This window comes from Talpa europaea, assembly GCF_964194135.1.
Source record: "Talpa europaea genome assembly, chromosome: 13".
NCBI lineage: Eukaryota > Metazoa > Chordata > Mammalia > Eulipotyphla > Talpidae > Talpa > Talpa europaea.
Window position 1 is genome coordinate 8,925,076 of NC_140080.1, and position 22,663 is coordinate 8,947,738.

The 22,663-nt window shown below is 37.3% G+C and overlaps 1 protein-coding gene across 1 annotated transcript in view; it reads right to left on the reverse strand.

Moving 5' to 3' along the window:
* The window catches only part of LOC311183247 (bifunctional heparan sulfate N-deacetylase/N-sulfotransferase 4), a gene marked incomplete at both ends in the record, with an annotated part of 190,047 nt that overhangs the window by 19,299 nt on the left and 148,085 nt on the right, over positions 1-22,663 (reverse strand). Inside the window, 3 exons of the mRNA XM_084252604.1 lie at positions 1,848-1,971; positions 4,359-4,455; positions 16,658-16,840. Coding sequence (XP_084108730.1) covers positions 1,848-1,971; positions 4,359-4,455; positions 16,658-16,840 — 404 coding nt within the window. The remainder of the gene's footprint in view (positions 1-1,847; positions 1,972-4,358; positions 4,456-16,657; positions 16,841-22,663) is intronic.

The window sequence follows — 22,663 nt, forward strand, 5'->3', positions numbered from 1 at the left end:
GGATATGAAATAATATGAACATTTTTCTATTTACTTAGACTACTTATATCTATTTACTTATAATTTCTCATTATTGGTGTTATAATAGTTAAAGCAATGGCTATTCTGTAGGCTTTGAATGTAAAAATAACTCAAAATGTTATTTTTTCTAATGAACTATTTAGAGCAGGGGAAAGTGAGATAAAATGGGTGGGTTGATAAAGAACAGAAAGAAAGTCCTTTCAATGTGGGCTGATGTTCTGTGTTATCAAAAGTAAAATCTGGAAAAATTAAATTTACCCTTGGCAAGCACCGAATTGTACCACATTGACTAGTAAATAATTTAAAATAGTAAATTTATGTTTGCAAACTTGAATGCAAAATTCTGAAATTGAGATTCAAGTACACAAGAGAGGAAAATGTCTAAGTCAGTACAGCTATAAAATACCAGCTAGGTTAGGGCATAGCTCTTGTCCTTTTTAAGTTCTGCACAATTTGTGGTACGTGTGGCTGTGTGAAAGCATTATAGTCTATCTAGAGTAATTAAGGGAATATTTCCTGCCAGTTAATCCTGTGGTGCCTATGTAGGTTCACCCTTCCATATGCTATGGGAACAGTCCTCTGTGTGCAGATTATGGAATCAATATGTTCGGAGGTTAATTCAGTGCAAGGCTTTAATTATGCGTGTAACCTCCTTGCAACTCATCACTTCTCTAACCCTCAATGTTCTAGAAATAAATAATGAGAGCAATTAAGAATTCATAGAAGACACTTATTTCCCTCTTTGACATTTGTTATTATGTTTCTCAAATGTGAAGTGGTGAAAACGCTCATCTCTATTCCTCCTTAACAATTTGTGCTCCATTTGCGTTCACAGATAAGAGAAAACAGCTGCTCTGCTTTTCTTAAATTTCACACAGTTCCAAAATTCATTTAGTCTTTGAAAGAAGGTAGAATATGTGCAAAGTGGACATGTCTGTACTCACAACGAGAAGTTATATCTGCTAACTAGTGTTGCCCCTGCTCCACTTTAATCCTAGCAACATCTAAAAAGAATGGGTCTCTCTCACTGAGGACAATTCATGTGTGATGTTGACACAGAGAGACTTGCTACAGAGCTATGCACGAGAATTTTCCTCAGGGAAGATTTGCCTTATATACCTGGGAAGTGTAAATAAAGACCATATTTTCTTAGAAAATTGGGATAGAGCTAGGAAAAAAAGTACCAGAATGAAGATCTGTTCCCATACCAATTTCATTCCATTTCAGTTTAGGAAAAACATGACTTTAAAATTTTCCCTAATTTATCAACTGCAAATTCATATTCCTTTTATGCATATGTGTGACTGGAATTAGTATGACTTTAGGAATGCTCTGTTATTATTTGCATGACTAATATCAGCCTACATTATAATAGAACATATGCAGATTATGTGGTTAATGAAATTATATGTCACAGAGTATAATATAAAACAACCTGATTTATTATTTGTTTCTTTAAGTGTCATTGTAAAGACAAATTATATATTTTGTTAGACAAATTCTAAACACAGTAAAGTAATAATATGCTTAAGGAGAATTTTATATATATCCTTATGAATAAGTCTTAAAAATAATCCATAATCCTCTTTATTCAATCACAGTAATTTACCAGAATAATATTATCATTATTGCACTGTCCAAATCAAATTATAGGCAACACTGATTAAACGTATCATCATTATAAATTAATTTCAAATTCACTGTGGTAGAATTGAGCATAACAAATTTATTCTGTAATTATGTAGATGCCATGCATACATCTATAATTGCTCTGCAGTGATTGAGCATGTGTTAATAATGGGTTTTATTTTTGTTATTTTTCTTACCAGTCAATTCCTTTGTGATAGTTGTTGCCATTAAAGAATTGAACTTCTTCAAATGTTTTTGGGCTGGGGAGATTGCTGATGATGGAAGGGTGCATAAGAAGAAATAAATATAGTGCAGTTGTTCCTATTGCCAGGAAAGAAGGTAAAATGTCATATGACAGTAAAAGAAGACACAAAAGTATTACAGCATACTTTTTGCTCAATAAATAAAACTCGAAAGACCAATTTTTTGCAGTGTCAAGACGAGTTCCTTGAAATCTACTAGGTGCATTTCATGTGGCAATAATTTGTGTTCTTTCATTGCAATTTGTGATTTTACTTATCTAAAGACCTGATTTAATATTTGTATGTTGCCAAAGTAAATGATACTGATAACACAGTCAGGGACAGCTTCAGAATCAGGTGGTTCAATTTCCTTCCTGGAGTCAGTGAGTGAATAAAGCCTCAAGGACATCCTGCACAATACAGGGAGCTGATGTGCCCTCAGTTCACATTTGAATTCAGATCAATTAAATTAAATCAAACTGTGGAACAGATGTTGACAGGTGTTACTCTGTGCATGGACCTGTAGTAAGAATTGGTGATGACTCTTGATAAGGAAAGCAAATTTCCTGCCCTCAATAACTTAATATCTACATGTCTACTGGGGTCAAGTAAACAGTTCATTGCAACATAATGAGACAGGCTCCTAATAAGAAAAGACTAGAATGCTTTGCCAATACTTGAGAAAATGAGTGATTTAAACCTGGGGAGTCAGTGAAGACTTCAGGAGAAAGTATATTCTGAAGTTCTACTCTAAAAGCACAAATTCCTCAGCAAAGTTGAAAGTTGAAGGTAGGATTCTAGGAAGATGGACACTGGCATGTCCTGCCCTGGCAAGGTACAGAAATAAAGTTTGGTAATGAGATACTGGATGTGCAGAATAGTTGACAGAACCCACAGAGTGGGTTCAAGTTTACTGTGATGGATACTTGGATGATGATGAAGTGGCTTAAAGACAACTTTTTATTTAAGAGCCCATTCTAGGGAATGTATAGCCTCTGACAGGAGTGGGAGTTGTATCAACTGAAGCAATAAGAACAAAAGACAACTATGGATATTTGATTGGGTCTTAAGAATTAAAACCATTTCACACTGGAATAGCATCTTTAGAGAATATGAATATTATCATTTAATTTCTCTGTTTTAACTTGTGTTAGAAAAGTCAAAACTAGGTGAAAACTTTATCATCACTACATTGGTAGATTAGATATTAAAACCTAAATGTATAAGTTATTGTCTTTATAAATACAAATAGCAAGGAGAGAAAGTTGCATTTACTAACCTGCAATTTTCTAGCATAGCTAAAAGTGATAATACTCAATGACAGTGACAGTGATGTCTTTACATTTTTAACAGAATTTTACAATATAGGAATGCTTTATTTCACTAGAAAGTCATTTCAGAGGTAGCACTGCTAGATGGGTGTTGGCTGAAAATTAATGCACATTTTAAACAACAACAACAACAAAACCAAAAATGATATATCGAAAAATACACGGTGCCCTTTTTCCCTCTCTGCACACATGTGACTTACTGTTGTAGTACAATTTATATTCCTGGAGAAACAAAAGATTCCACAAACAATATCTAATAGCCTAGAAATTTTGCCCACAACCTTTAAAATGATCTACTTGCTTGTATTACAAATATCTTCCTCGGGCCCGGGTTTATTTATTGGGGCTGTTTGTTTTGTGTTATGGTTTGTGTACTCACTGATGAAAATGCTTCTAGTCAAAGTAGCGAATTCAAAATACAGCAACTCAATAAAAACTTTAATTAATGAGGACATGAACCATGTGTGTAAAACTGTCACATACTGAAGAAAGTATAAAATATTCTAATTGAAAGTGTCATCTCATTGGTGAAATACTTTCATTCTCTTTTACTACATTGTTATACACTTGTCCTTCAGTATATGAGAGAATAGCAAGGGAAAATTGCCTGATGAATCTCAGGTGTATCAGAAAATAAGCCCAAACCATATTTATATCTAATGATCATCTATAAAAAAAACAGACCTCCCATGTAGAATTTTTGAAAATAATGACAGTGGCTCTAAAAAAAAAACAAAAACAGGAAGAATTCAAGCCTGACAAGTACTGTAAACTAGTTTGTATGAAGCCATGAAGCCAAAGAGGTATTTTTTATAACTTAATTCAGGCATTAATTAGGCAGAGCCTCAACAAGTAGAAATTGAAAATCCGTTACCACAGTTGTGACATATAATCTCAGTTGTCTAAAATTTGATAGCTGTTGAGTAGTTAAAAAATCTGTACTTAAAAATTTAGTCCTTATGTCTAATTAATAGGCAGAAGCAGGGTCCCCTTGGAGGATCAAGGCATAAAGGTGATTCATAGTAATGAAGAGAAATTCAGGTTATGAACTTGCATTGCACCTAAATTTCAGGACATAAAATCTACTCTGATAAGACCATAAGACAATGCAAGCTTCATAGTTGGCTTGTCTTACCTGTTTTTTGTGGCCCGATTACTAGGAATTTTGGTAAGTGGTCACACGTTTTCTCCCTGGACCAAATATCTTTGTGTCTTTTATCATCACATGGATTCTGTGAGAAGGAAGAAAAAAGAATTTTACTGTGTAATGAATCCCTAATCTAATCTGTAAAATGGTTGACACGAGCAGACCAAATTTTTATCTGATTCTGTAGTGCTAGGAGTTAGAGCCTGCTCTGGTTTTTTTGATTTCCAAATTGCTTCCTTATGAAATAGTGAACACCTTCCTTCCCTTCAAAGGAGGTCAGTCCGTCACCTTCTCTGTTGCTGGGCCAGGTTCTTGCTATTGAAAGTCCATTGTTTCTGGGTTTATGCTTGACATCTCTATACGAATTCCTAACTTGGCACAGTTTGGTTGAACAATAGTTGTTTGGATATGGGTGATCTACCCTAATCTTTCCTGTTTTTTGTCTCCCTAGAGGCCAGAATAATATTCTGAATGCCAGTCTAGCCTAGCTTTGCCTTTCCTTTCCACAGTAGGGGCTGCTTTCTATTAACTCAGCTACTCCCCATAGTTTGGCCAAACCACATAAACTGATAGCATCTGGATCAGTAATTGCAGCCCTATCTCTGCCCTGAGCTCCAGACCTGTATTTTAATTGCATATGTGTCACCATTTTATAGATGTGGTGAGGAATGCCCACCTCAATATTCTCCTTTTCTAATCTCCATTCCATTCCACTTGACTGACCCAAATTTATCATCCAAATCACAACACTGCTGAGAATTAAAAAAAATATGCTAAAATTTTGAAATGTTTATTGACTGACAAATGAATTTTATTGTTTGTAATCTAAATAATTCTATTTGAAAACTATTTTCATAAATAATTTCTAAAAAACACATTGGGCATTGCATCAATATTTTCACATTATTATACAAATTATAAAAATATATGACATGAATAATAATTTATGGTTCATATTTATGTACTTTAATCTATCTTTTGTCACATATTTCTCTAAGATGTCATCAAAGTTCCCAGGAAGAATGATTGTTTGCAGTGTGATCTTACTATGTATTATTTTTCCATAAAAATTGTCTGTAATCCTCAAAATTACATCATGGTTAATAAATTTGAAAATGTTGACACTTCAGTTGACTCTTCTCTGTAAGCCACTATTTTTTAAATGGGGAAATATTTTCTCTATAGGGCCAAAGTAAGCTCAAACTAAATTGTGTTAAATTTCTGTGAATTTCTCCTTTCTCAATTCTAATGTTTTCCATATTTCAATGTCTAAATATTGAGATTAAATATTTTCAGTTATTTTTCATTCTGATTGTTTTCAACATATATCATTTAAGATAAAGCTTGTCAAATGAGTTATGATTCTTTTAATCATTTTGCCAAAGGTGCTGCAAAATATTAAACTTCTCAGTATCATTCCATTCAGTATAGAACACAAATTTATCTAATTAAAAACAGGTGATCCCTCAAGAAACACTTACCACAGTTAAACTTCTTAGTCCAATTAAAGAATGTCAAAATTAAACCCTCGATTTCATTTGAAATCTGATTACTTCATCTGTTTCGTCTCCTTTCTTGCTTTGAAGCTTTGTTTTTGTTTTCAAAGATTGCAAAAGGCACCAAGGAGCAAATATCTCAAGCTATTTTTTTCTCAAAAATAATATTTTAAACATTATTCTCAAAAAATAATATCCAAAGCCAATTCTCCCCAGTGTCATCACATAGACTGAAGGATCCTAGAGCTTCCTGTCAATCCACAAAACTCAACATGGGCCTCTTGTATTGATGGTGAGATGTTACAGACCAAACAGCTAACAAGTGACAGCTATTCTGGTTGCCATGGTGAGACACAGGCCCTGCAGAGGACAGGAGGGAAACCTGCAAAGATTCAGGAGGCGGCCACCAATGGGAGTTTATCAAGGTCTGATGTTCTGGAGCTTACCTGGACATCCTCTCCAAAGTAAAGGGTGAGTTATTGCACTTTGCAACTCCTACTGCTGAGACAGAAGCACAGACTGCCTCAGATCAGGGTGCAAGGACAGGTCCCCTAGCCCCAGGCTGAGGGAGAGACAAATCATCTCATTCACTCTCTGCAGATCAGGTCAAGACCAGGCTTTACCTGAGACCACATGTGTGCTCAGCTCTTTCTTCAAATTCTTCCTGTAATACTATTTTCCTTTATAGTTTTCTTCCTGAGCGCATTTCCTCAATGAAACACTTGGGACCAAATCCCTGTCTCACATTCTGCTTTCTAGGAACACAAAGCACAGCAGTGGCCATTTTCACTGCCATGTGAAATTAAAAGATACACTTGATCCCAATATATTTTCTATTCTCAGCTTCCTTTGGAACACGAGTGAGTGCACTATAAAAAGATCAGCCATGTATAAAGAAAATTGCATTATTTTGAGAATTTGCCTTGGAAATGGCTAGACTATCTTTGACTTCTCTATGAATTCATCTACAGAAACTGATAAAGGGAGTTAGAAACCAATCAACTAGATAGTTCTTATCTACACTTCATTATAACTGAAATTTTATTTTATTTTTTGCTGGTATTACTATTTTCTGCAATCTTTTTATTCAGGATTCAACTCAGATTTTCTGAGTCTAGCTTCAGCTTTGTACTCTAGCTATAATTTTGATTGTGGCAGCAAAGGCTAGACTATTCTTCCTTTCTTTCTTCAGTGGCAGACCGTGTTCTATTTTGCTTAGAATATGGCATTCAAGCTAGAGACTGTATTTCAAAGCTACTTTCAACCTAGCTTTCTTCATGTGAATATTTTCAGTGAAATGGAAAGGGAGTCAAAGTAATGGCGGCCATAGATATGATGAGGGACCTGTCAAACTTGGAACCTGGATGACCTGGGGGGGAAAAGCTGGGTAACTCAGACAGCCTGTCCATTTTTAGATAAGTAGATGAATGAGAAGTGCATTTCTATTTTATTTCTTCACATATTTTTTGGATGTCATATTACAGTTATATTGCCTGTATTCTCAGTATATTCAAAATTCTTGTGAGAAGGGCCTCCCTGGTGGTGCAAGGGGTTAAGATGCAACCTATGGAGCTATCCACAGCTACTGCAGCATGAGTTTGATCCCCAGCCAGGGAGTTACCTACATGGTGCAACAGACCTCTCCTGACTCACCCGCCCCTCCCTAAGCAGCATATTTCAGTCATTCTGCCTGTTCTGTTCCCCAATCTGTCTCTGGTGAATTCTCTCATCCTCTGTACCTTTGGCCTATACCCCAATTCTTTTATGCATAAATAAATAAATCTTTAAAAAAAATACTTGTGGGAAGATAAGATTCACAGGCCAGACTGTGAAATTACATGGCTTGCTTCAAGGAGAACACTATGCTTCAAGAAAAAAATGAAGATTCCAGCTGAAGCAACCTGCATAGCTAGTGACACAATTGGTTTACATGCCAGCACAAACTTCTTTTCTAATGGTGATTCAGCAGCATACAATCCAAGCCTGTTCACAAACACTCTTTAAGGAGCACTGCTCCACATTAACAATTGCCAACATCAGTGTAATGCTTCAGTTGCACTATTGTTAGTCACGGTCATATCCACATATCACATGTCATATATATTCATGCCTGTAACTGAATAAATCACTTTTGTGTGGAATGTTCTTGTATTTTTCCCAGATTCATAGACAAAAAAATGCCTATTCTAAGTTCAGCTAATATCTGCCACAAACTATCCCTATTTGTCTTAGAGGGACAGGGTAGCCCAGTTGTCACTAGTCTGAGTTCAGGGGGGGTATTGTGTCATAAGTGTAGGGCTCAATTTCTTTATATTGAAAATGACTGGTGATATCTACTTTACGTGGCTCTTGAGAGCACTAATGTGTTAATGTATTCAGATGGTTAAATCATGCTCTATGCAAGGCTTTATACTCTTTATTGCAATACTCATTTCTTTCCCATGCAAATTTCTGCTTGCAAAATTTGATGGAGTAAAAAGTTTATAGAAATAGGCAGATTCAATATAAGATTTGAAAAGAGATTTCTTCAACTGTAACACACACACGATGGGTGAACATGACTTGTTTTGGTTTAACAAAGACACTAGCTATGGGCCTCCCTGGTGGTGCAGGCAGTTGAACGCAGCACTGTGAAGCTGTCCACAGCCTCTGGGGCATGGGTTTGATTCCCGGCCAGCCAGGGAGATTCCCACATGGTACGGCAGACCTCTCCTGTTGTGCCCGCTGCTCCCCTCAGCAATGTCTTCGGTCCCTCTGCCTGTTCTGCTCCCCGCTCTGTCTCTGGTGAATCCTCCTACCCTCCCATACATGTGGCCTATACCATGGTTCTTATATGCATGAATAAATAAATATTTAAAAAAATAAAGACACTAGTTATTTCTACTTTTCCAGGAAGTTATACTGATTAAATTATCAAATAAAATGATCAAATAAAATTATCTGGATGGGACTTCCCTGGTGGCCTAGAGGGTAAGTCTCACTGCTATCACCATTAACCTGAGTCTGAGCCACAGCTAGGGAGCTAACCCACACATGGCACAGCTGACTTCTCCAGTCTCACCCGCTGCTCCCCTCAGTAGTGTATTTCAGTTGATCCATCTGTTCTGTTCCCCTCTCTGTCTCTGGTGAATCCTCTCATACCCCCACACCTCTGGCCTACACCTCAGTTCTTCTACACAAAAATAAATAAATAAAATCTTTAAAAAAGTTTAAAATTATCTGGATGTTAAGATGTTATAAAACTTGCCCCAACTGCTTTATTAGTAACAATTTATATGACTTCAGTTGTCCCCATAGATATACTGGTGGTGCTGTCCACCTCAATCTAAGCAGATTCTCTTTTCCCAGAGCTGTTTCCTTCTATGTTGTACTATTTTAGAACTTTCCAGATGTCCATATTTCTGTTTTCACCTCCTTTCCTGACAGGTTTTCCCTTGTGTTTGCTAATTACAATTTTATGAGCACAGTGTTTACATTTCCTATTTTATATTCTGAAAATGTTTAGTTCTTCCTATTCTGTCTTTACTTATATTGTCGAATATTTGAATAACAGCTAACATAATATCCAACTTTTATTGATCACCCTCCATATTCCGGGCACTTGCTTGGCATAGATTATTTCTAATCCTCAAAGCAGCCTGGCAAGAAAGATATTATTATCCCTTGTTTATAGCTAAGGAAGCTGAGAGGCAAGGTGTTTTATTGAGGTCTTGCTGAAGGTTACACAGCAAGTTAGTTTCAGCTTCAGAATCCAAAGCGACAGACAGAGAGACAGAGAGAGGGACAGTGAGAGAAGTTTCTGGCAATGATTATGAAGGTCAAAGTGTTTTCCCAAGAGAAAGCAAAAGCATTTCCTTTCACCTTCATACATTGTTTCATTGCTACTGATTGATTCTAAAATTTAAAATTTTAATTAATAAAAAATTACAAAGGACCTCCGTGGTGGCGTAATGGATTGAGTACAGCAGTGTGAAGCTGTCCTCAGCCTCTGCAGCACAAGTTCAATCCCTGTCCGGCCAGGGAGATACCCACATGGTGGAGAAGACCTCTCCTGACTCTCCCGCTGCTCCCCTCAGCAGTGTACTTCTGTCAATCTGCCTGTTCTGTTCCCTGCTCTGTCTCCAGTGAATCCTCTCACCTCCCACACCTCTGGCCTGTACCCCAGTTCTTGTATGCATAAATAAATACATCTTTAAAAAAATTACAAAGCAATTAGATCTCTTTTCATTCTCCAATCTGAAACTGCTGTAACAGTAATCTACAAGTTTAAGTACCTAAAACTAAAGATACACTGATTCTTTGAAAAAAATATTTAGTAAAAATTGCTTAGGCAGCTTGTGGTTGCTGTATCAGTGCCGTAAAAGAGTGTGGTAACTCAGCTCCCACCTGGGTAAGAGGGATGCTGGTTTTCTCTGCACATTGGCCATGTGATCAGGTGAGACAAGTCTGCTTCAATGCAGACATTAGATGAACAGAAGTTTCCTTGAGGCAATGGACCAGACTTAGAAAGGACAGTAAACTCTGACAGTAAATACTGAAAGGACAGTAAAGCCAGTAATCACATTACCTGCAAAGGTATGAATGCCTGGTTTCTCTTTTGAATTAACTAAAATTTTCCAAATCTCAATCAAGTTAAAGGCACATATTAACAAAAATCACACACTGACGTTACCCCGAGGTCTTTTTTTTTTTGCAATATGGATAAAGTTTATAAAATAATTACATGAAAATTGCTTTATCTCATTAAATTATTGAAACTCATGTTGCCTTTTGTCTAGTAAAATTCTGCTCTATTCATCACTGCATATCCTTTTTTATAAAAGATTTATTTATTTATGCATACAAGAACCTGGATTTAGGCCAGATGTGTGGGAGTGTGAGAGGACTCACCAGCGACAGAGTGGGGAACAGAACAGGTACGTGACCAAAAACACTGCTGAGGGGAGCAGTGGGTGAGACAGGAAAGGTCTGCCGCACTATGTGGGTATCTCCCTGGCCAGCTGGGAATCAAATCCATGCTGCAGAGGCTGCAGACAGCTTCACAGCGCTGTGCTCATCCCGCTGTGCCACTGGGGAGGCCCTTCACTGCATATCCTCAGCTGGCAAAGACACTATGGCATTATCACTTAAAGATGAGCATCCCCTCCCAGGTCATATGTCTGTTCCAGATGACTAAAACCAGTTAGACCTTGATAGCTGAAATGTTAAAAACCTGCAGTGCTCATGGGAGAAGAAGCTCGTTAACTACAAACATTGTGGAGATTTCAGGTTTCCTTTCACTTCCCCTTCACTAACCTTCCCTGCTCTAACCTCACTGCTGAATGGAGAATGTGCTCTAAAAGATATTATTTGTTTTTGTTTTTAAATTCTTCTTCTTCCTCCATATGTGGTTGTGCTGTTTTGAAATCACATCTACTTACTTACTTCTGCCTTTAAAGAAACTATATATCTTCAAACCCAATCCTTTTCAAAACCTGCATTACAAAGCAATATGTGACTTATTGTGCTTTATCTCTCTAAGTCATGTGACTCTAATATAATCCATGTACACTGATGAGGAATTTTAATAGGCCAGGGACCAGGATGCTGATTATCAATGCTCCAATCTGCACATCCTTTTGGAGACTCTCTGAGACACTCGACTTCACTTGTATACACGGGCCCCAGGAAGGCCTTTCCTTTCTTAGGGCACTTGTCCGTAAGCAGTACTCTTGCCATAGAACGTCATTCATAGTTTCATTCTTACTGAGACTGTATCACGGAGCCCTGAATTACAAGAGCCCTTATGCCAACCTGTCGGGTAGGAGGGAGCAGAAAGGGGGCTGAGATTTTGGAATCACATTCCCACAAAGGCCACTTTAAACCCAAAGTATCCTTAATTTATCCTAAACATTTATACATTCTGCCGCACAGTATAACATGTTTGCATTAATAAATGCCTACTGATGGTATTTTCCCATGAAATATTCTAATAAAACTGATCCCAGGAGAAAGCGTGTATCTCTAAGTACCTCAAACTAACGTGTGTTTTTATTTATGGTTTTATGAATATTATCAGGGAATCTAGATAGACAACTCAATTTAAAAAAACTGTGTTTTTAAATTTTATTAATTGTTTCATCAAATATGGTGTATTCACAGCTTATAGTAATGGCATTAAAGTTATCAGACATATCTTTAAGGTACACATACAAATTCAATTTCCTTTTCTTTGTTATACTGGGATTGGGAGCTCAAAATATATATTTTTTAGGATGTTTCCAGTGCAGAAATTATGTTTTTTTAATTCTACTCCATTCCATTCCATGGAGTTATCTGCAAGTAGTTTCTTCATGACTACATTTCAATAAATTCTTTGTGTGGGGAATTTGACATTTGCAATAACATATATGCAACTGATTGACAGGAAAAGAATAAAACTATGGCTTATGTCACTATTTCTGGGTGTCAGAATGCCTGACAATCTTGCAGAATCAAAACTGTCAAATGTTTCCTTGTAAATTAAAGAATTAAAATCACAAAGCATTACCTATATATTTGGGAAGAATTCCTGAAAGGTTTAAATACAATTCTGAGTTAGAAAGTGAAATCTACCATCATAATCCACAAATTCAGGTTGTGATTAGGAAAACTGTGGAAGATGATAATGTGCCTCTATCCAACCATCTGTGAAGTGATAAAAAAACTATTCTGGTTAATTCACTGTGAAGGCTAAAAGATGAACCCATACATGTAAAAAATATGCAATTATAGAACTCTTATTTCCTCAGTTATGGAGGAAGTAATTTACTGATTAGCCTTCCTTTCATGTCAGTGTCTCACCATCATGCCATCACTTTTCTTTCAAGGCCTCAGTATTTTAACAACAATGAAATTATTCATAGCATCCTCTGTCATTCTGAGGTTACTGTCCTAATTTCAGCTCCTCCCTGTTCTTACCTATCCTGGAAAAAAAGGTTTCTCATTTAATATTTATTGACCAACACTCTCATTTTTAAATTATTTCACACCAATCTTCAGAACCTATAGGTAGTTTTTGCTTGTCGCCTGTCAAATGCCAATTATCCTAGCAGCTTCCAAAGCTTTCCTCACTGACTTGGAACTGGCCCTCAAGACTGCTTCTCACTGCATCCCTACTCTTCTTCAAGGGACACTTTTATTATTCTTTGTTTACACACACACAAACGCACACACACACATACACACCCCTCTGCTTTTATCTTTCATGGTATTTTAATGGAAGCAAATATGCTACGCTCTAGGTTACAAAGATGAGAAGAAATAGCCTCAACCCTTAAGGTTTACAAGAGCTTCAGATGACAGGCACAGATATACAATACTGTGTAGTATGAAAAATAACAGTCATAAATAAGGTGTAGAGTGAAAAAGAGAGCAACAGATAGGAAGATCGATTTATATAGCACATCAAGGAGCTATTATGGCTTGTATGCTCCATGCAGGCAGAGAACTTTCATTTTATTAGGTAGCTCAAAAGCACAGGCAGGATAAATCCACCACATATACTATCAGATTCTTCTGAAACAACAAAAGCTTCATTCTACAGAGAGAGTTGATGACCGGAGTGTGAAGCTACCTCTTGGTGTAGAGTTGGAAATGCACTGAAGCAGAACCAAGAAAACCCACTCTTATGCCTGACTTGTCTCTAAAAGCCAGTGACTTTTGAGGTGTCATCCATTTTGTCTCTAAAATGAAGAGGTTTGCCTAGATGTCTTTTCCTGCTCTTACAATCTATCATTCTCTGTGGCAGCGCCCACTTATCCCTTCAAACACACAAGATAGCAGAACCAGCATGACCGACGGTGTGTGTTACTAGATCCTGTGATTTATGTCACTAATGTTAAAATCTCACTATTTCTGAGCTGGAGTTGGATGATTTCACAGCTACGATTATCCCAAGTGCTAACCCGGGTCAGGATCCTGTACTTGACTTTCCTGCCTCTTTAAGCCTGGAGACACTGGCTTGAAAGAAGACAAACTGCAGCTCTCTGAACATGGTCCTGGGCACACGGGCTCACAGGTCTCCCATCACACTTGGAGTGTGTGTTGATCATGCGTCTCTGCAGTGACGGAGGTAAGATGGAGCCTGAACTAACCTGACAGCTTGAGAGCTTAAAAACATCGATTGGTGAGTGTGCAAGAATCTGACCTTTCAACTGCCTCCAAGTTGTGGTTTTGGTTTCTATAATGAGAGCTAGAAAAAAAAAAAAAGAAAGAAAGAAAGAAAAGAAAAACAGGAGGCCTTCTTCTTTTTTACATCATAATGATTATTTTGCCCAAAGAGGAAGGGGCATGAATTAACAGGCACCTACATGTATGACTGAAAGAATCGCAGACACCAGGGACTAAACTGGGGATGATACTTTCTAGGGACTGGATTTCACACAGATTCATCTGCACAGATTTTCATATCGAGCACCTTTGAGAGAATTAACTTCCAGGGAAGGAAGCAAAGACACATTCTGTGTTGTTTTCACCGTGTGGCCCATTAACAGATATACTTATTGCACTTTTTAATTAGGTGACAAAGCTGTATCACATATATGGTTGTTAGTGCTAATAAAAACTTACATAAGGAACCAAAGGAGATTAAATAGATGTGAAAATTATCATTTTGCACATCCTTCTATTTGTGTTCATAAAAAAAGTGTGAATTGAAAGCTAAAGAAAAATAACAGTTGAATTCCTTTTTGAAAGTGAAATATACTAAATAATAAGTCATGCTTATAAAATACCCAAAGGTACCTGAACATTTCATTTTGACACTATATAACTAAGACAGAGTCACATAATATTGATCTATCCTGACTCTGTAGGGTCATGATGAATGGGCTATAAAACATGTAATTAATGCTATTTCTTTTTTTGGTCAAATTAAATTCACATGATGTAAGGACAAGATTTTAATGCTTATAGTTGTTTTGCATCTTATGAACATGAATTTGAGAAGAAGAGATAAGAACCAGGGAATAGAACTCAGGAAGTAGTTGTACTTTATTTACTGGACCATTTGCAGTTTTTTGGACACAGTTTATGATTGGCAATGTTTATCAGATTTTGCTCCAATAAGACAACGGTTGTAAAAATCTTATGTACTTGAATAACTCCCTCTTAAGCTTAACTGTTCTTCTATTTCCTATTCCTTGTTTTTCTCCTGTAATACATTTAAGAATATACACTCCTGTAGTTAATGGGAAATGTTTGCATACAGGTATCTCATAAATAAACATGTGAGAGAAAATAATTGATCTACTATTAACCAGCACTTTTGAGTAACTGCTGTCCACGGGACACAATGCTTTCCTCTTATGAAATTCAACACCTACATGGCATGACTATATATACTGATAACAACATTGTCCTTACCTATCTGTCTGTCTTTTAACTTATACACCACATTTATAGATGGTTAGGAAGGGCCAGGAAATTCCAATACATACTTCAACACAGACACAAGTGGTGAAATGTTGTCAAATAATCATCCATATAAAGTATGACACAACAAAACAAAACATAATTATTAGCCAGAGACATCCTACGGGGGGAAGGAGGAGGGAGAGGGATCAGAGGGAGGGAGAGGGGAGCACAGGGGACTGAGGTGATGGTGCATGGGGGCATTAGTAAAGGAAACTATGGGGACTGCACCTGAGGGGGTGGGGGGAAGCAATTATTGTTTAAAAATGAACAATGATGTAAAATAAATTAAAAAATAAAAAATAAAGTATCACTTACTGTAGCAGTGAGTTTTAAAACATATTTAAGATATGATTGTGAATATGACTAACAATACACACTTTCATGGAGCTTGAGAGAAAATGTAATATTTTTGTGCTCCCTTGAGAAACTAACCTTCCCCTACACATAGTAGACACTCAATAAATATGTGTTGTATGAATGCCTGACTGCAGAGACAAGAGGGGTGTGTGACATGGATTATGGAATAAAGAGAAACAGGCTTGATGACAAGGAGAGAGGCTGGGAAGACACAGTTCACAGGGATTTCTCATTAATGATTATTTTCCTCCTGTACCGACTGCTTGGCAGGAGACTATCTGATCTGTTCTCTGCAGCCAGCCTATTGATTGTGAGGGTCAATGAAATCTGATGCATAAAGAAGAAAGAGGGAGATAGCATTTTGCTAGAAAAGTGCTAAGAAGCAGAGAGTTCACATTTCTTGCACTGAGGCTGAGGGACCCCATATGAAGTTAGATTATTTGTAAAAGCAATCCTAAAATTCATAATTGTTTTTTAAACTGCTATGATCCTAGCGAAACAGGTAGATTTGAAGAAGTATGAAGATAAATTAAAGCTAGAATCTACACAAGCACTAGGTACAAACTGCTTCCTCCTTTTTATTTATACTCTCTGCCTTGTACACACCCATATCATGGTCCAGTTAGAGGGTCTCAAGTTGTGGTAACTCTTGGTCTCTATCATCCTGATAGACAATTTCAAAGCATTTTATTGCTAGTTAGGGTTCTCACAAAATGCCAATTAATTAGTTCTGAACAGACATGAACAATTAAACAACCTCAATTCAAAATCTAGAAATGAACGGAAATAGAAAAACCCTTGGAAAAACAAACAAAAATACGAACACTTAATTCATAAAATGATCCAAAGCTATTACGAAGAGGATTAAATGACTGGATAAAAAATAACTTTATGTTGCGTGTCGATTTTAGTATCTCTGCAACATTCCTAACACAAATTAGGCACTCACAAATGGCCAGTTTCTTTTCTTCCACCCCAGAAGAGAATTTTCAAAATTACCTGCCAGAGAGGGTCTTTTTGTTCAGGGAAGAGCTCAAAGTACTTGTGAGCTAGTTGCACTGGAGGCAGAGTCTGCAATTTCAGGTTGGTCCAGCTTTGCACGAAGTTAGCCAAGTTCACAAAGGTATATAACCCTAGGCGGTCATTCCCATAGTTAGACAGGTGGGTCATGAAAATGCTGATCTGGAAGATAAATAAAAGGCACCAGGAAATATCATTAGCACAAGCTCTCATGTGATATAGATGCTCTAGGTAGCACCTGACCTAGCCTTGGAATTTCCTAAGTATGTTTCATTTTAGATGCTGTTATGCAATCACTTGTGACACCATCCCAATCCTTTGTTGAGGCTCTAACCCCAAATATGACTGCATTTGCAGACATGACCTTTAGGGAGGTAATGAGAGTCCAATGAAGCCACAGGGTGGATCCTAATCTGATGAGTATGGTGCCCTTTTAAGAAGAGGCAGAGATACAAGAGCTCTCTCCCCTGAAAGCCCACATTCCACTTTGACCAACATGCACAGAGAAGAGGCCATGTGAGCACACCATTGGAAGGCAGGACTCACAGCAAGGAAGAGCAGTCTCAACAGAAACTAAATTTGCCTACCTCTCAATCATGAAATTTAACCTCCAGAACAGTAAGAAAAAATAAGTCTGGAGTTTAAATCATGCAATCTGTGGTATCTTGTTATGGCAGCTCATGAAGAATATAAAAGAGGAACACCACATATTTTTTATTTCCATTTCCAAATCATTCTTAGATTCACTTCCAAAATTGAAATTGAAATTGGTATTGCTATTTCTTACGGTTCATTAAAAGTATAGTATTACCTTCAATGTAACTTTTTCCGCCTATTTTGGAATCAACACCATCATAAGCAACGATCTAATAACTTTCACACTAATGAAGAACCACAATTAACTGGCTTGAAAATTAAACAATTGTCCCAGGACTATTATGGTAGAGGTATGAATATAGACTCAAGAAAACTTGCCCCTTTGTGGTCTAATGAAGAATTTTTACTATATAAAACAAACTGTTTATGTTTGCATGGAAAATATTTGCATTTAGCCAAATACTTTTGTACACGTTAATCCTTCTCCAATTTTTACTACCTCAATATTAACTCTACAATTATAGAGCATTTTGTTATTGTACTTCTGTGGATCACAGACTAGGAAAAAGTGAAATCTAAATTGATTGCTCTTGAAAGAGCAACAAGAGGTTTGAATGTGATTGCAGATATAATCTAATATACGGTTCATCAGGGATTATAGTTTGAATTACAAAATATCAAATAAAGGAGAACTTGCACAATCTTGATGTATCTTGCAGAGATTAATAAAGCAAATCATAAAAAGGAAGTACACAGTTTTCTACTTTGAACAATGTATTTTAAAGTTATTTAATTACTTATTATTTAAATCTATAAATATTTCAGGGCAACTAATATATTATAATCACTTCACAAACTTCATCCAAAAAGTAGGAGTAACATAATTTTACAAATAATAACATTACAACAAATTAATCTGTGAAAATAAACAGAAAAGTTATTTAGACAGATTAATATAGAGAAAGAAAATCAAAACTGTCATGTGGCTGATTTTTCCATGGATAGTCATTGACTCTTTTGTGAGGGTTTAGGTTTATCAATGCATCTACTTGAGTTATTTTACTGATTTTGTAAATAAAAATGGGTTCACAGTAATCATTCCAATACCATGCCATTGTGACCTGGACTTCGACATGTGATATAAGCTTATATATTGCATAACTTTTACTCCCAAGACCTTTGGATAATCACCTCTGGATGTCCAAAGATGATGCCTTTTGTCATAAAAACAAAAGATTATTAACTTGTACCAGAAAACCAATACATTGTCGAGGTAGCACAATTCATAGTCTAAGGATATTAAACTTGCATGCTGCTTTTACCTTAAAAAATTTCCTTATATGTGTAAATACTAAAATGTTCAAAGAATCTTTGAAATGAACTGGTTAACATGATTGGAGATGCTCCTTGCCCTGGTCGAAGGTGTGGAGGAAGGAGTTCAGCTCATTGTTCTCAGTACCCCAAATTTATGTAAAATACATCAAAAGTAGCTAGTGTTGGGCCTCCCCTGGTGGCACAGGTGGTTGAGCGCAGCGCTGTGAAGCTGTCCGCAGCCTCTGCAGCATGGGTTTGATCCCAGCCGGCCGGCAAGTGTCCCACATGGTGCGGCAGACCTCTCCTGGTCTTGTCTGCTGCTCCCCTCAGCAGTGTGTTTCCTCAGTCTGCCTGTTCTGTTCCCTGCTCTGTCTCTGGTGAATCCTCTCACCCTCCTGCACATCTGGCCTGTACCCCAGTTCTTGTATGCATGAATAAATAAATCTTAAAAAAAAAAAGTAGCTAGTGTTTTCTATGTGCTAGGTAAAAATCTAATCCCTTTACACCTAGGAAATGATTAAAGCATCACAGCAAAGGTCTGTGGTAGCTAGTTTTGTCCCTTTTACAAATGAAGAAAGTAAGGTAGAGTTAAGTAGCTTATCCAAGTCTCACTTCCAGTTAATGCAGAGCCAAAGTGAAAACTAACAATCAGATGCCCAAATCTCACACAGGATCTATCTGCTGCCTTCACCCACATGTTTTGTATATTGAATCTGACATCCACTGCCCTCTTTTCCTTTTGCCTTTTTGAAAATAAAAGACAAAGAATATCATCCTATACAGGAAAGTGAACAAAATCTACAGAAGCATTATTTTGGCAACTTAAACCTTTTCTCTTTTCTTTTCAATTCATGTGAAAGAAGACAAATTAGTTTAAGAATGTTAAATGAAAACTTCTAAGACAATGAATTATAGTATTTGAAAAGAATCTACAGATAGACCGCAAATTTATCTTTGAAGGCACTATCACTCCTTTCATATTTCTAGTCCAATTTCCCCCCCTGGGGTGTATTCAAAGCTTTTTATTCTAAAGGTCAAAAAAGAGAAAGGCTAGTTTAACGAATATTTCTTAGATAGCTTGTTTAGATAGAAATTTAAATTGAATGCCCCAAATGTTAGCTGATACAATGTTCTTACTTGAGATTCATGTGGAATCATTTGAAAAGGTTCAGGGCATCTATGTCACTGATTTTTACATTGACAAACCTTTACTCTCTCTCTTTTTTTTTTTTCCCCCAAGTTGGAAGTGCCCTCTTGGCAGGACTTAATTACAGACTTTCTAGAACATACTGTAGTATTAGTAGTTGACGGCCATATAATTGCAATTGTTGTCATGAAATCTTCTTTATAATCCCTACAAAATCATATGCATTTGATCCCAATAAGGATGCATTTATCTCATGTCACTACTATAATTAAGAAATAAGACAGTGTAAGTAGTGTGCTTCAGGATAATGACAGTTTCTGAGCACTGAAATTATTATCAGAAACCAGGCTGCAGACTGAATACCTGAAGAAACAGAACCATGTCCTAGAAATCTACCACCTGTCTTCTAGCGATGTTATTTTAAGACAGAACCTGAAGGCACTGTGGGTCTAACAAAATTATAAATAAAAGCACTACTCTGACAGCACTGTAAAGATTCTTTTTATATCATGGGCGGATGGAGAATATTGTTTCATTAGGCTATTAACATCATGCTTTTAAAAGATTTGGGGGCAGATTATTTCTAAGTGAATTAACCAGAAATTCCTGATTTTCTCAAGGTCTGTATAAAACTCAATGTAGAACAAGCAGGAAAAAAAAAAATCACTTTTGGAAGAAAGCTGCTGGGGATACTGGTGGCCCTCAGCTGAGGCCCATCACTGAGAAGTCCAGTGGCTTGGCCATGAGGTTGGCAGTCATAGCCATCCAGGGCCGGGCCTACACATTCCTTTGTGGTTAGAAAGAAATTGGTCCATGGTCAATGTGAAGCCTGCCAACCTGGGGTAAGCGGCCTGGGGACCTTAGTAACAACCTTTTGCTCAGTTTCTGGTATGCAACTTAGTCCCTGATATGAATTTTAGACCATATAGCACCATGAGGCAGGATGGACATGGGGGGTCCCATGACTACTGACCCTTTACTCACCGTTGGTATGCAACTATATGACTCACCTCTTAGTATGTAGCCACGTCATATCTGACCATGTATAGCTGCAAACCTACCTGGAACCTTGTAGAAACTGAAGGTCTATATAAGCCCCTGACTTCCTACAGATGGGGCTCAGCCTTGGGATACAAATGTGCTGAGTCAGCACTGGTGCATTAAATCTGCTTCATGTTAGTCCTGGTGTTCATGTTTCCTTTGTGTCATATAACAAATGGACTGCATTTTAAGGAAAAAACAAACAAACAAAAAAAAAAACCAAAAAACTAAACTCTGCAAGTTCAGTGAAACAGTACACATCTGCCTGTCTAACAGCACCTATTGTACAGGCAGGGCGTTTTGCTTTTAGTATTTCTAGATAGATGGCTCGTTTAAAAAACAAACAAACAAACAAACAAAAAACACAAAGGAATGGGCCTCCCCAGTGGTGCAGCTGGTTGAGTGCAGTGCTGTGAAACTGTCCACAGCCTCTGCAGTGCGGGTTTGATTCCAGCCAGCCAGGGAGCTACCCACATGGCACAGCAGACCTCTCCTGACTCTCCCGCTGCTCCCCTCAGCAGTGTATTTCAGTCAGTCTGCCTGTTCTGCTCCCCACTTTGTCTCTGGTGAATCCTTTCACCCTCCCGCATATCTGGCCTATACCCCAGTTCTTGTATGCGTGAATAAATAAATCTTTTAAAAACAAAAAAACAAAAAGAACACAACAAATGAAACTGATCTAGAGGGTATAGGGAAAAAAAAAAAACAAATTTAGAATGGATGTGGCTTGAAGCCTCAAAAAGTGGTCAAAAAATATGCAGTGTGAGAGAGTAGCAAATAATTAGCTTTGCACAGACATAATATATTGCTACTATTTTTTAACATGGCAGTGTATGTTTCTCTGCTTTTATTCATTTGGATGGTGATTTCTTGTGCGTGGGGTCAGAAAATCCCCCAACACATCATCTGAAAAAGGTAGAATGTACTACATTGATGAAAATTCTTTAGAGATGCAACTCACTGTCTGAGGAAACACTGAGGCTTAGAGAAGGGCATCAGTTCATACAAGCAGAGCTTTATCTGTGCGTGTCAGAGACTGGCAAGGACACTGTGTTCGGAGGGTGAGACTAAGAGTAAGATGCCAAATGCTAGCATCAGGAGGCTCTCAGCAGACATCCGGAAGGGTCTCCAGGACAGAGTGTCATGGCTCCTGTCATTAAGCTTTCCCCAGGTCTGCCTGGGCTTGTCTTTGTGGCTTCTACTTAAGCTCCTGCATCTACTCTCTATGCTCTCAACCCTGTGACAAACATGAAACAAGTCCACATTTTTTCCAACATTTTTCTATAAAAATAGAAAAATAAGCTCGAAGGTACTTTTCTAGTCTAATGATTGGTGAGAAATGTAAAAACTGTTTTTTTCTTTCACCCAGGCATCAGACATACTGTAGCAAATGCACCAGATTTGGGGAGGTCATTACCTATGGAATGAATCCATCTACTCATGCATTATAGTCCAAGAGGAAAGCAGGTTCTCAACAGCATACATGTTATTAGGGAGCTGGATAAAAATGATTGAACTGCACAGATAAGCCCTAAATGTGGAATAAAGTAATGTCACAATGACAGTTGAGAGAAGGCTAGAGCAACATAGGCAAGTGGTATCTGCCCAAGTCTTTGGTTGCAAGTCATACAATTCATCGTTTTGATAGCATTTACTTTGTTCCCTTGTGAAGTCACTAACAACCAAGACACAGATTATATGGAAGAGGGGAAAAGAAAATATAAGGACCTCATTTTATCCATGCAATGGAGCATCAACTTTTTTAACTGAAGTTAAATTTTTTCAGATTGCTGATATCAGGTGTTTCCTTGCTTTGCCTATTTGTATGACAAACAAAACACCATTGTAAATTGTACATATTTTATCATAAGCAAGAGGTCCCCTTG